General features: G+C 38.3%; 1 protein-coding gene across 3 annotated transcripts in view; it reads right to left on the reverse strand.

Moving 5' to 3' along the window:
• Nucleotides 1-10,981, reverse strand: part of LOC127635281 (cyclin-Y-like) — an 82,371-nt gene extending 71,390 nt beyond the window's left edge. For all 3 annotated transcript variants that reach the window (XM_052115191.1, XM_052115192.1, XM_052115190.1), the window contains exon 1: nucleotides 10,387-10,981. In XM_052115191.1, the coding sequence (XP_051971151.1) occupies nucleotides 10,387-10,540 (154 nt within the window). In that variant the 5' untranslated portion in view covers nucleotides 10,541-10,981. The remainder of the gene's footprint in view (nucleotides 1-10,386) is intronic.
• Between the last annotated feature and the right edge of the window lie 3,870 nt (nucleotides 10,982-14,851).

Below are 14,851 nucleotides of genomic sequence, written 5' to 3' on the forward strand. Positions count from 1 at the left end.
AATAAAGGTGCATCTTAAAAATATTCTATATCGATATTTACACGTTGTATCGATTGTATTATTGGTTATTGGATCGATGAATCATTACAGCCCTAGTAGAAATGTGTATGTGCTTTTAAAACTACTCCAAATGAACTATTACCGTACAAAATCTCAACAGATCCACACATTTCTGAAGACCCCACAATCAACATGAAGCACTCTGCTGCACAACAGACACAAGAGAGAGAGAGAGTGAGAGCATAATGGGCGTCCTGTACGTCATTTCCTCCAGAGGAGAAAAACTAAATCAGACTGAGAAAATCAGCTAAAGGCCGAGTGAAATGCCAAATGGGAGCCAGTTCATTCATGACTAAGACTGAAAGTGATTAAGGAAGATTAGACAGCGTTTTCACAGCTGACTCATTGTACTGTGAAGCACTTTCATTTCTTCTGAGGTTTGTCATCAGTTCAACAAGACAGCAGTTCAGGTCAGCAGATGGCTCTTTCATTTTCACTCACTCATTTAACTTTGCATCTAATTCTTACAGACAATAACACCGTTGCTTTAGATTTGCAAACATTTAAGGGAACTGTGCAACAAAATCTGAGACAAGACTAGGGTTCACTCAAAATTGTGCCAGTGTGTGTATGAGAGCGAAAAATAGATATTTGAATAGCATCCTTTGATTTATAGCTCAGTTGCAAATTGTTAAAAAATGAGTGCATCATCACCCAGAAACTTTCACGGAACACCATAAACACACTTCACAGACCTTAGGAGCAAACTATATTGGTAAATGTATTGTTAAATTGTTGTAATGTATATAAATATAAAAAATATTGAATACCACTGTGTTCATTTAGTGAAAAAACTGAAAACATGTTGATTAAATTTGAAAAGGTGTATGCTTAAATATTTAACGCTTAAACTCCTTCAAATACTTTTTAAAAAGCATCCCAGGGTGATATATCAAGAAGTTGGTTGAGAAAACGTCAAGAGTTCATGTCTGCAAATTCTAGGCAAAGTGTGGCCACTTTGAAGATGCTAAAATAGAACACAGTTTTGATTAATTTTGGATTGTGTTGATATTTCCATTTCTATTATTCCATAGTTGTGATGAATTTACTATTATTCTAAAATGTGAAAATAATTACAGAACTACAGACATATCTAAATTTGGGTACTGTACGATTGTGTATTTTAAACCCTCTTCTTTTTAAAATGAAATAAAGGCATATTTAATTCAAGGGATGTCCTGATACCGATACTGATTGTACTCATGTACTGGTACTTGTACTCGTAAAAATGCTCAGATACCAAAAACCGATACCATCTGATGTAAGTATGTCATTACGTAAACATTCAGGCCACAAGTTAAAATCACGTTATGTCCCAGTAAGGCTAATTAACCGCAAAAGCTGCGATATAATGAGATAAATATATAGTTTGCATGTATTCAAATGTGAGCGCTTGTGAAAGTGTTGAGACACATATCATATCTTTTAAAGCTCCTCCTGGCTCATACAGGGAAAACCCCATCATGAGCGTTGCACGCTCGGTTTGTAGAAGATAACAATAAACAAGAGTGCAACTTCACATTGTAGCACATAGAGAGTACATACTTATTTAATTAAAGAGCAGCCTTTTGTGGTTTAATAATCACTTTAATCACGTAGTGACTGGCTTTTCCAGAGTGGGAATCTGCATCATCAAGTCAGAGCTACTTGGTCAAAACAACACAGAAACACTTCTAAATAAAAGCTCTGTCAAAATGTAAGGTCAATTTAGTAGGGATGCACCGATCTGATACCTGGATTGGTATCGTCTCCGATACTGAAGCTTTTAAACAGATCGGATATCGATCCGACGAGCCCAATCCAAATCCGATACTGTGTGTTAGTCATGTTCGTTACTGTCAAGCTCAAAAAATGACATAAAAGAACCAAATAAACACCATTAAACTGTTCATATGTCTATGTGTTTCAATCAAAGCCACTTCAAGACATGCGATACTCAAAACCAGCATCTCAGATGTAGATGCTCAATAGATCGGTTCACTTAAAATATGCATTTAGAACGGCACAAGAGATGGTTTTTACCAGAATTTGAATAAGCGATTTAAACTACTGTGAAACTTGCCAACAAACAGACATATACAGGACTTCCTGGAGAGTTCAGAATGTCAAAATAAAAGCGTGAGGGATTAAAAAGTGCACAATTTAAATATATTACTTTTTTTATAAAATATAAAATATATTTTTAAAATTAAAAGTCAATAATAATAAGATTAATACCAATGTAATATTATTATTGTCATTATTAGTATTTGTTTACAAAGTTGAATGTGTTCCAAAAATAACTGTGTGAAAGAAAAGTGGACTGATGTCTTACAACTAAATTGAACAAAAAAGAGATCTGAAATCCAGATGCAAGTTAAAATAAAACACTGACTTCTTTTTTGCTGATGACTTATACTGGAATTACTGTTAATATTGCTGCTACATTATCCAGTATACTAGTTAAAGTGTTTCTTAATAAGCTATACATTTATATTGAACTAATGTGTAGTTAGAGGTTTGTGTTTCTTTACATATTATAGAGTACACCCAATTAGTTCCACATGATAATGTAAAGATATTTGAAACCGATTATGCAAAAAACAACAACACTGGTATCAGCATCGGCCAATACTGAGATTTCCGATATCGGAATCAGATCGGAACAGAAAAAGTGGTATCGGTGCATCCCTAAAATTCGGAGGAAAGAAGTATGACAGAAATGTATCACTACTGTAATGTAATATTCACTGTAATACTACTAATAATAAACCAGTAGTAATTGTATTATAATTACTGTAAGCAGTATGTGATACTCTGTTATGCAGCACTTTATTTGATAAAATATAACTCCAATGTTGTATTTTGGATTGTGCTGTGAGGTTCTGTACATAAGCACTTCATTTGATAAAAAAATAATACAATATTAAGTTGAAAATTAATTTGATTTAAGTTTTAATGAATTACTTTATTTAAACACCATTTTGATGATAAAATTGAAATAAACTGCTGATATGGAGTTTAGGAAAATGAAAATAAAAAATAAAGATATCAGACTTGGTATCTGCGAGTACCAAAAATGAAGTATCTGTACTCGTTCTTAAAAAATAGTATCAGGACATCCCTATTTAATTCCACACTTCAGTGTCACGTCTTGTATGGTACATCCTCTTTGCTAATTTAGGAGGGGTTTAAAATACTTTTAATCCAGACCTGTACTCAGTAAATCTTCCTATCATTTCTGCCATAGCACAAATGAGCCCTGAATATTGGCTAAAATTAGCCTTGTTTTGAGCTTACTCCCCTTCATGTGACATGAGAAGATTTTGAATTAAAAAAGGAAATGTTTACTGCAATTCACTTTTCTATTTGAAACATCCATTTTTCTTTGTATATTTTTCTGCTGAAGTCTTTTCAGAGATTTTCAAATCTAGTGCTAATGTTGAAACAAGAGCCTTTGGAACCCAGTACTATTGAGAAAGTGTGCAGAGGAGAGCTCCAGGTGTATGTAGATACTGAAGAAAAGAAAACTCCAGGAATAAGGAGATTCAGATGGGAGGAGAACTCCAGGAATAAGGAGATACTGACAGAAGAAGAATTCCAGGAATAAGAAGATATTGATGGTAGGAGAACTCCAAGAATAAGGAGACACTCATGAGAGAACTCAAGTAGTATGGAGACACTTACAGAAGGAGAACTCTGGGGTATGGAGATACAGATGGAAAGATAACCCCGGGAATAATGAGATTATGACAGGAGGAGAACTCCAAGAATAAGGAAATACTCACAGGAGAACTCAAGTAGTATGGAGATCTTGGGAGGAGGAGAACTCCAAGGTATGGAGATACCGATGGAAGGAGAACTCCAGAAATCAGGAGATACTGACAGGAGGAGAACTCTGGGGTGTGGAGATAACTAAGGAAAGAAAACTCTAGAAAAGAGATAGTACTGGGAGGAGATAATGGTCCCGTTGACACCTGAAATATCAAATCAGAGACCCTCCCTTTGAAATCTGAACACAAGCAGTAAAAAAGTTGCATATTTTGACCATGTGTAAACTGTGATGCCTGTCCAATTTTTAAAGGTTCAGCCAAAACACATCTTAATAGTAGGTGTTAACAGGGCCAAAGACAGGAGGAGAACTTCAGAAGTATGGAGATCCTTAAAGGATGAGAACTTCAAGCTTATTGAGATTACAACAGGAGCTGAATGGCAGGGGTATAAATGTAATATAATATATTGATGGGAGGGGAATTGGAGTAAAGACGAGGAGAAGGTAGAGTAGGCGACATGAGAGAAGATTGACTTGGTAAAGCGAAATCTGAGGTTTTCTGGATGTTTCAGGGCCTACAGTCAGCAGATCTGATGGCTGACTTCACACAAGTCACACATTTGTATGAGAGAGATACAGTTTTAAGCACAACCCTGAGGCAATGCACATGTGAATGCACACACACACTCACAAACAAATACCCTACTGTACTGCACTCTCAATCATGCTGCAGTCACATTGCACTGGGCTGGTGTCTCAACAGTAAAAGTGGTGAAGAATCAGTTGAACGAGTGGCCTGATGACATGCTGTGGAATGCATGTAGAAAATTGTAAATGGTAAACTAATCTCACAGTTGAGGACAAGAGTCGGAAGCTCTGTTTTCAAGGATTAGATAGTTTTCTTCAAAACTCAAACAACAGTATACAATAATATAATCATGTTAACTCTTGAGACATGTACTTCAAACTCTTTTCTCTTCCTTTTGCCCAGTTGTCGCCACGCAAATGCTCACTCATGGTTTGAAAGGCTCCATAAGAATCCACTTTTTCTGTTCAAATCTTCACTGCGGCGAGAAATCAAGCCATAATAAGCTACAAAGTGGACCAGACTTTATGTAGCCAACCACAATTTGTTTTGTTTTTGCATGCCATTTAGGGATGGGTTTATCTGATATTGATTATACCAAAATAATAGACAGCCACGAGTGGCACATGCCAAAGCTTGTGGATATCTAGTTCACTTGCTGCTAAGTGCCTTCAACAAAACTCTGAATACCTTTCAATGATGTGATACCATTAACCAGAGAAATGGAAGTTGAGTAATGCTGGCAACTCAAACTGGAATTTCAGCCAGTGCTTTCCAGTTGTGAGGTCAATGTGCATCAGACTGTCAGTGAACAAACTGCGGGCAGTCTGTGGACCCGAGACTAATGGCACTTTTCCACAGCATGTTACGGTTTGACTCGCCTCAACTCTACTCGCTTTACATTTCTGAGCTTGCATTTCCATTGCAGTTTAGTGCCATCTCAAAGTGGGTGGTATTGCACGTGAAATCATCTTAAACATGACACAAACAGACCAAAACAATAACACAACTGCTAGCTTTTGGCTACTAGCTCATTGTGCTGCATAAAGCAGTTGTTGCATGGTGATTTCACACAAGTGTAACAGTTCAATTGGCCTGGTTCTTTTAGAAGCAAGCTTCCATTAGCTGGTCAACTAAACAAAGTGAAGCTTTCAAGCAGAGTATAGAGTTAACGTAACAAAACATACCATCCTCCATCGTGGCTGCGTCTAGGGCACTCTCCCTCCCATTGCTTGCCGGTTTAGATAGCGTCCATTTGGTCGAACCACTTCCACTTTTCATTGTTGGTTCTCTAGTCACTTTTAAGTTTGTTTACTTTCCCTACACTGTTGGTATGTCCGGTGGTAGCCGTGTGCGGCCAACAGATGAGACACTTCCTGAGACTTTTTAGTTTTGCGTCGTTTCTTTCTTTTCTAACGAGTGGACAGTCTGCACCTCATTTATTGGCCACGGCGTGGTTTTGCGCCAAGCCATTTCTTTTTTTCAAAATTTTAAAGGAGCATGAAAAAATTCTACTGATGATAAATGTAAAACTAGCGGGTTGATACCCTGCTACCTGTGTCAGAAATTCAGTGACGCTGGTAGTGACGATTCTCTCTGACCAATCAGTGATCTCCAGGATTTTGACGTCACATTTAGTACCGGCTTGGCTCACTTGGAACCTCGACCGAGGTGGTACTAAAAATTATCAGGTACCATCCACAGTGGAAAACCCCAAAAAAGCAAGCAGTCGAGCGGAGTCGAGTTGTACCGTGCAGTGGAAAAGGCCCATAAGTCTGTTCCTCACCTAGCTCACCTCACCAATTTTAAATACTGTTGGAAAAGGCACAGAGTGAGATGAAGAGGCATTATCAAAGGTTACTGTAGGTTAAGTGCAAGTAATGTTTATCATACAGCATTACATAATTTTCCTATATTAATACAATATATTCCATACAAAAAGTATTGAATATACCATTCTCATAACAAAAGGGTAAAATCATTACATTTTATTGCCTTACAATAAACATGAAGCGGCTTTTCATCCATGAAATAATGTGAAACTAAAAGTCTGACAGATTTAGTCTGTGGGATAAAGCTGATTCACGCAGCAGTCTAAATCACAAGGGCTGTGTTAATCACAGTACAGCTCTTTCCTATTTAAGAAGACTGGCACACAGTGATTCTGTGCTCAGGAGGTGATCCACTGCACCTACACCCTGCACACCCCTCCCATCTCATGCCAGAAGAGTTGAACTGTGATGGGTGGGTTAGATATGATGAAATGACTTCCTCAATGTGTAGTGTGTACAAGAAATGTGTTTGGACTTAGGGATGGGTGTGTTTCTGGAAGTACACTTAAAGGGGTCAGGTATCCTCTGGAGAGTATTTGTCCAGTCGACAAATTTTGGACCGTACATTCACATGCATGCATTTTTTAGAGGAGGAGGCCTGAAATGAAATCCTAAAAATCTTAAATTCTGTTTTGATGAAGAAAGAAACTCAGATTAGTCTTTTCTGCACACACCACTCTAATACTGGGTAGTACCCCATTTTGCCCCCAGAATAGGCCTGAATTCTTTATGGCATGGATTCAACAAGGTGCTGGAAAAATTCCTTAGAGATTATGCTCCACCCTGACCTGAGAGTATCATGCAGTTGCTGCAGATTTGCATATTCATGTTGCATATGTCCCGTTCCACCACATCCCAAAGGTGCTCAGTTGGATTGAAATCTGGTGACTGTGCAGGCCATTGGAGTACACATTTTCATGTTCCTGGAACCTGTTTGAGATGACGAGTGCTTTGTGGCATGGCGCGTTATCCTGCTGGAAGTAGCCATTGGAAGATGGGTTGAATGTGGTCATAAAGGGATGCACATGGTAACAACAATATCCAGGAAGGCGGGGGCATTTTTAAACAATGCTCAATTGGAATTAAGAAGCCTAATGTGTGCCAAGCAAACATTCCCCACACTATTACACCACCACATCAGGCAGGATGGATCCATGTTGTTTATGCCAAATTCTGACCCTACCATCTGCATGGTATAACAAAAATCGAGATTTGTCAGACCAACCATTGTTTTTCCAATTGTCTACTGTCCAGTTCTAGTGAGCCTTTGGCCACTGCAGCCTCAGTTTTCTGTTCTTAGCTGACAGTAGTGGTACCCGAACGGGTCATCTGCTGGTGTAACCCATCCGCCTCAATGTTCGACATGTTGTATTTTCAGAAATGCTTTTCTGCATAGCACTGTTGTAACGTGTTTATTTGGGTTAATGTCAGCTTGGACCAGTCTGGCCATTCTTCTCTGACCTCTGTTATTAACAAGCCATTTCTGTCCACAGAACTGACTGGATGTTTCAAAAATAGGCATTACAATATATATTTTTTAAATGTATGAACACATTTTTTGTGATTTGTTTTTTTAAATGTAACTATATCATGATAGATATCGTTATTGTGAAATAAAATTAGTGAAATCGCTATTTCAACTTTTGGTCATTTCACCCACCCCTAATCGTGCCATGGCTGATGTGAACATTAACTTAAGCTCCTGAACCATATCTGCTTGATTTTATGCATTGCACTGCTGCCACATGATTGGCTGATAAGCTTATCGCATGAATATGATGGTGTACAGGTATACCTAATAAAGTGGTTGGTGAGTGTAAGTGTCAGACTGAAGTTGGCTAACATTCTAAAGCTAGCGACGACACATCGCATGTAATTAAAACGTTATTTCTAACAGTTAAAAAATGGCGATTGCTTCCGTGTAATAAATTGCTAGTGTTCCATCTGAGACAATACTACACTTTGAAAATTAATATACTAGATTGCAGATTGCATAGTGTTTAGAAGGTGCTCAGTGAGTAGCTAGTGTCATTTGGCACACAGCTCAAGTCTAAATTAAATATTTTCTGTCTCAAAATATCTTTATTAGTAGTGCATTCTACAACTAGATGTATTATTATTATTGTTGTTGTTTCTTATACTTAGGGTGGGTTAAGGATATGAGCAAAACCCTAAGCCCAAATATGAACACTTTTTGCCATAGACTTACATGAATTAGGAACCCGAGCCATATCTAGGGACATAGAGTATCATAGAGACTTGAGGATGGGCTTTTTTGACTTAGTTAGTAAGCAACCACCTAGAACACCCAAGCAACTGCTGAGCAATGCGCTAGCAGGCACCCAGAACACTGCAGCAAATGCACAGCAGTATGTTAAAAATCACCTAGAACACCTTGTAAATGCACAGCAACACACAGGCAATTACTCAAAAATGTTAGTGGTTGTGTGGCTCATTAGGCTAAAATTAAATCTGAAAAATAAGTAAATAACTTTCAAACATATGTTGATATATACAGTATATGATATGAAATCAGTGTAAACATTTATGATTTACAAACCAACTATACTGTATCTTTTTAACGTTCAACCGGAGGTCATGTTTGTCACTGTTTAGTTTCTCAACTTTAAATCAACAATAAATAAATATGATGATATGTATGAGTCCTGCCCAGAGTGTGTCTGCCAGCTGTCATGTTGTATGCTGTCATCAGACTCACTCACTACTATCTCTCTCTGATGTTAAAATCCTTTACAACACATAGCTGGTTTTACTCTTCACTTTAACAGATGCCCAATGCAATGGTTGCATTATCTGCACACCAGAGATCAGATCTACTGCCAAACCAGACACGGTAAACTTTTAACTTCACCATATACACACACATTTAAAAACATGCTTTAGATCCACACTAGGAATCAAAGATTGGCATCATAGTGAGATGAGTAAGTCAACTCTGCAAATTAAGTTGTATGTGGAGGGCTTTGCCATCCCAAATCTGTATGACTTTCTTTCTTCTGCTAAACACAAACAAAGCTTTTTAGAAGAATATCTCAGCTCAGTAGGTCCATACAATGCAAGTGAATGGTGACCAGAACTTTGAAGCTCCAAAATGCACATAAATGCAGCACAGAAGTAATCCATATGACTCCAGTGGTTGAATCAGCATCTTCAGAAGTGATATGATAGGTGTGTTTGAGAAAAAGATTAACATTTAAGTCCTATTTTTTACTTAAAATTATCCTCCCTACCCAGTAGGTGGCAATATGCACAAATAAATATTGATCTGTTTCTCACCAACACCTATTATATTGCTTCAGAAGATATTGATTTAACCCCTGGAGTCGTATAGATTACTTTAATGCTGCCTTTATGTCATTTTTGAGGCTACAAAGTTCCTGTCACAATTCACTTGCATTGTATGGACCTAAAAATCTTCCTTTGTGTTCTGCAGAAGAAAGAAAGACAAACACATGGAATGAGACTGAGTAAATAATGAGAATTTTCATTTTTGGATGAACTATCCCTTTAAATGTATTCATTTCTGATGTGCCTGTCCCTTATGAAAAGTGCTGCGGTGGTACCATGGTAAAGTCATGGTATCACTGATAATATCATACAATTGACACCATAGTCCTGATTAATGCATATTAAGAAGTTAAAAGATACTTCAAATCATACTTTGGTACTACCATGATACTTTTATATACACTTGGTACTGAAAGATTACCTCTGTGATTAGTCTCTGTGATTTTTTATTTTTGCACTGGTCACTTAAGGGGCTCCATATAGGCCTATTTAGTTTTTTTAGAGAATGTATTTTTAACATGTGTATTTTGTCTTACTGTACTGACTGTTTTTATAGTCAAAACAAGTGAAGAAATCTACCAGTGCTGAAGAAGTAATCCAAAGTATTTAGAATACGTTACTGACCTTGAGTAATCTAATGGAATACATTACAAATTACATTTTACAGCATGTATTCTGTAATCTGTAGCTGGTTATTTCCAATGGTACATGTCCAAAAACGAGGTTATACCACAACACTTTTGCCACTTTCAGTATGATCATGTCCTTTTCTTTATCAGGTGTGTATGGGGGTGTGTGTGTGTGTGTGTGTGTGTGTGTGTGTTTGTGTGTGTCTGCAGTACACCCACCGTCTATGTTCTCTCTGTCGCTGATGTGCTGGAGATTGCAGCCCGTGTCCTCTCGGCTCAGCTCCGGTTCGGGCCGGTATGGCTCCAGCCTCGAGTGCGTGTTCCTCCGGAGCTTCGGGCTAGACGACACGCAGCATGAGGTGCTGTTCCCCATGATTCGCGATGTCTGGATATAGTAACGGAGAGAAATATCCACCCACAGATCGACGGAGCCCACCCGACAGATGATGGTGATGGTGGTGGTGGTGGTGGTGGTGGTGGTGTGGCGTAACTGCTGCGGATGACGGGATCAAACACAGACTTCGCGATCAGCTAGAAGATCATACCCGTGAGCGGAGCAGACTGAAATGCTCATGTAAAGCCATTTAAATGCAACAAACGCCTATTTAAATCCACCGATCAGCGCTGTTTGTATCACGACTCCCCGTCTACTACATTAAATCAAAACATAATCCACGCAAACCGACCTAGATCATGTTTGTATAAGTGTGTATGTGCATGCATCAATAGATTATTCCATTTCCGCCCATCGCTGGTACCCTGTGTCGTTCAGCTGTCAGTGCATCGCCCAAACTCACCATCACATTCACACGCAGCCGTGATTACAACTGAACAGCTTCCGGTTCAGCGACTGACGTCACACAGACGTCACATTTGTGATATTTGTTTGCCACACTGTAATATTTCAGCAATAGTAAGTGCGATATAATTTATTTAAATTATTATGGCGCTATTTTTATTCTTATTTTTTGTGTGTGTATAATTTAAACCAAGAAAGCATTGTCTAGTGTGTGTTGTTAATGCTGTCATGTTACGTAATATGCAAATCAAATTTAAAAGTAATTTTGGTCCTCACAAGCCCAATAAAGACTTTCCTGCTTTTGTCAATAAACACTTTTAGCCTTCATTTAACACTGGGTAAATATACAACTCTATAATATATGAAAAATACTGTATATTTGGTATTATTTGTGTATTTGGGGGTAGTATGTAACAAATATGTAACAAATGTTTACACTGATTTAATAACTGATTTTACACTGATCAGATAGAGAGCGAGACAGACAGACAGACAGGCCGATCAAGGCAGGCAGGCAGACAGACAGATAGACAGAGGCAGACAGACAGGCAGACAGATAGATAGACAGACAGAGACAGACAGATTGATAGAGATATATAAATATAGATAGATAGAGACAGACAGACAGACAGATAGACAGACAGATAGACAGATAGATAGATAGATAGATAGACAGACAGACAGACAGACAGACAGGCAGGCAGACAGACAGACAGATAGATAGAGATATATAAATATAGATAGATAGAGACAGGCAGGCAGACAGACAGATAGATAGAGATATATAAATATAGATAGATAGAGACAGGCAGGCAGGCAGACAGACAGATAGATAGAGATATATAAATATAGATAGATAAGAGACAGGCAGACAGACAGACAGATAGATAGATAGATAGATAGAGATATATAAATATACAGTGAGGAAAATAAGTATTTGAACACCCTGCTATTTTGCAAGTTCTCCCACTTGGAAATCATGGAGGGGTCTGAAATTGTCATCGTAGGTGCATGTCCACTGTGAGAGACATAATCTAAAAAAAAAAAATCCAGAAATCACAATGTATGATTTTTTAACTATTTATTTGTATGATACAGCTGCAAATAAGTATTTGAACACCTGTCTATCAGCTAGAATTCTGACCCTCAAAGACCTGTTAGTCTGCCTTTAAAATGTCCACCTCCACTCCATTTATTATCCTAAATTAGATGCACCTGTTTGAGGTCGTTAGCTGCATAAAGACACCTGTCCACCCCATACAATCAGTAAGAATCCAACTACTAACATGGCCAAGACCAAAGAGCTGTCCAAAGACACTAGAGACAAAATTGTACACCTCCACAAGGCTGGAAAGGGCTACGGGGAAATTGCCAAGCAGCTTGGTGAAAAAAGGTCCACTGTTGGAGCAATCATTAGAATATGGAAGAAGCTAAACATGACTGTCAATCTCCCTCGGACTGGGGCTCCATGCAAGATCTCACCTCGTGGGGTCTCAATGATCCTAAGAAAGGTGAGAAATCAGCCCAGAACTACACGGGAGGAGCTGGTCAATGACCTGAAAAGAGCTGGGACCACCGTTTCCAAGGTTACTGTTGGTAATACACTAAGACGTCATGGTTTGAAATCATGCATGGCACGGAAGGTTCCCCTGCTTAAACCAGCACATGTCAAGGCCCGTCTTAAGTTTGCCAATGACCATTTGGATGATCCAGAGGAGTCATGGGAGAAAGTCATGTGGTCAGATGAGACCAAAATAGAACTTTTTGGTCATAATTCCACTAACCGTGTTTGGAGGAAGAAGAATGATGAGTACCATCCCAAGAACACCATCCCTACTGTGAAGCACGGGGTGGTAGCATCATGCTTTGGGGGTGTTTTTCTGCACATGGGACAGGGCTGACTGCACTGTATTAAGGAGAGGATGTATTGCGAGATTTTGGGGAACAACCTCCTTCCCTCAGTTAGAGCATTGAAGATGGGTCGAGGCTTGGTCTTCCAACATGACAATGACCGAAGCACACAGCCAGGATAACCAAGGAGTGGCTCTGTAAGAAGCATATCAAGGTTCTGGCGTGGCCTAGCCAGTCTCCAGACCTAAACCCAATAGAGAATCTTTGGAGGGAGCTCAAACTCCGTGTTTCTCAGCGACAGCCCAGAAACCTGACTGATCTAGAGAAGATCTGTGTGGAGGAGTGTGCCAAAATCCCTTCTGCAGTGTGTGCAAACCTGGTGAAAAACTACAGGAAACGTTTAATTGCAAACAAAGGCTACTGTACCAAATATTAACATTGATTTTCTCAGGTGTTCAAATACTTATTTGCAGCTGTATCATACAAATAAATAGTTAAAAAATCATACATTGTGATTTCTGGATTTTTTTTTTAGATTATGTCTCTCACAGTGGACATGCACCTACGATGACAATTTCAGACCCCTCCATGATTTCCAAGTGGGAGAACTTGCAAAATAGCAGGGTGTTCAAATACTTATTTTCCTCACTGTAGATAGATAGAGACAGGCAGGCAGTCAGACAGACAGATAGATAGATATATAAATATAGATAGATAGAGACAGACAGACAGAAACGTTCAAGATCTGATAGAGAGAGAGACAGACAGACAGACAAATCCTCAATACTTTTAAATATATAAATATATATATTGTAAATCTGAGTATAAAGTTTATAGTTATTAATCCTGAATAATTAAATGCAACTTTGAATATAAAGTTGTAAATGTTTGTTTATAAATGTGACTTTTATTCATCACATTTTATCTTATTTAGTATTTTTTCTTGAATGGAAATGGATAGGTTGAAGGATCTAAAATGTAGAATAGTTTTCATTTTTAAATTGTATTGAAAACATTTTTTGGTCACATTTAGAATACTTACCATATGTAGCGTCCGGAGGAATCAGTGAAGGATAATCATTAACTCAGCCGGTCCCGAACAATAAAGAACCCACTGTTAAAACTCCCCTAATTACTGCAATAGCGCCGACTAGTCTCCACAGCACAATGCGCTATTGACAAAGAGACAATGAACTATTGACAGGAAATCCTCGTGCCTGCTAAGCCCCCCCTTTCCCATACGACTCGCCTCACACCGCATGTTTTACCATGTGAGATCTTGAACGTAAAACTGTGTGTGTGTGTGTGTGTGTTTCAGTTTTAAATTTAGAAATGTATGTCTAATGAAATATGTTTTAATCCCTGTGTATTTGTCTGATGTTAGATCAAACTAGTAAGACTGTTTAGTTGTGTAGTAAAACTCGGAGGCCGTATATTTAATAGCCTCATATATGCTTCTCATATATGCATATATGAGTGTATATCCCCTTTCTAAGTGTACTAAAAACATGTTCCTTGGTATCAAATTAAACCTTACGACTTTTCCTAGCTGAATATAAATATAAGATTACCTTAGAATGGTGTTCTGCTAGGTATTACCATCTTTTGAGTTATTCAAACCAAAGTCCTGACCCCGAGTCATAAAGGATGCAAATGAGGCTTGACAGGACAAAGGAACTCTCTCATGCCCAAATAAAGTAGACTTTTACGACCTCCAAAGGAATGTTCAGAGAGTGCTGAGCCTCGTGCTCTCTTACTGAGAAGGAGAAATGAACCCTTTTAATCCTATATATTCTATCCATGGGATAAATGTATTGACATGTATCTAATGTGCCATCTCACGATTTCCCTTAAATGTTGTTTGGTCTATGTTTTCTTGCAAACTCTAATGGGTTAATGTTTCAGACTTTGCATACTATGGTTAACCGAAATCATATGTGTGTCTTGTTTGGTCTCTATAACTTGGTATTTTGAAGATTGAAATGACTGTGTACATGATATGTCGATAACAACAACATATTAGTATTACAAGAA

Source organism: Xyrauchen texanus, chromosome 42 (assembly GCF_025860055.1).
Source record: "Xyrauchen texanus isolate HMW12.3.18 chromosome 42, RBS_HiC_50CHRs, whole genome shotgun sequence".
Lineage (NCBI taxonomy): Eukaryota > Metazoa > Chordata > Actinopteri > Cypriniformes > Catostomidae > Xyrauchen > Xyrauchen texanus.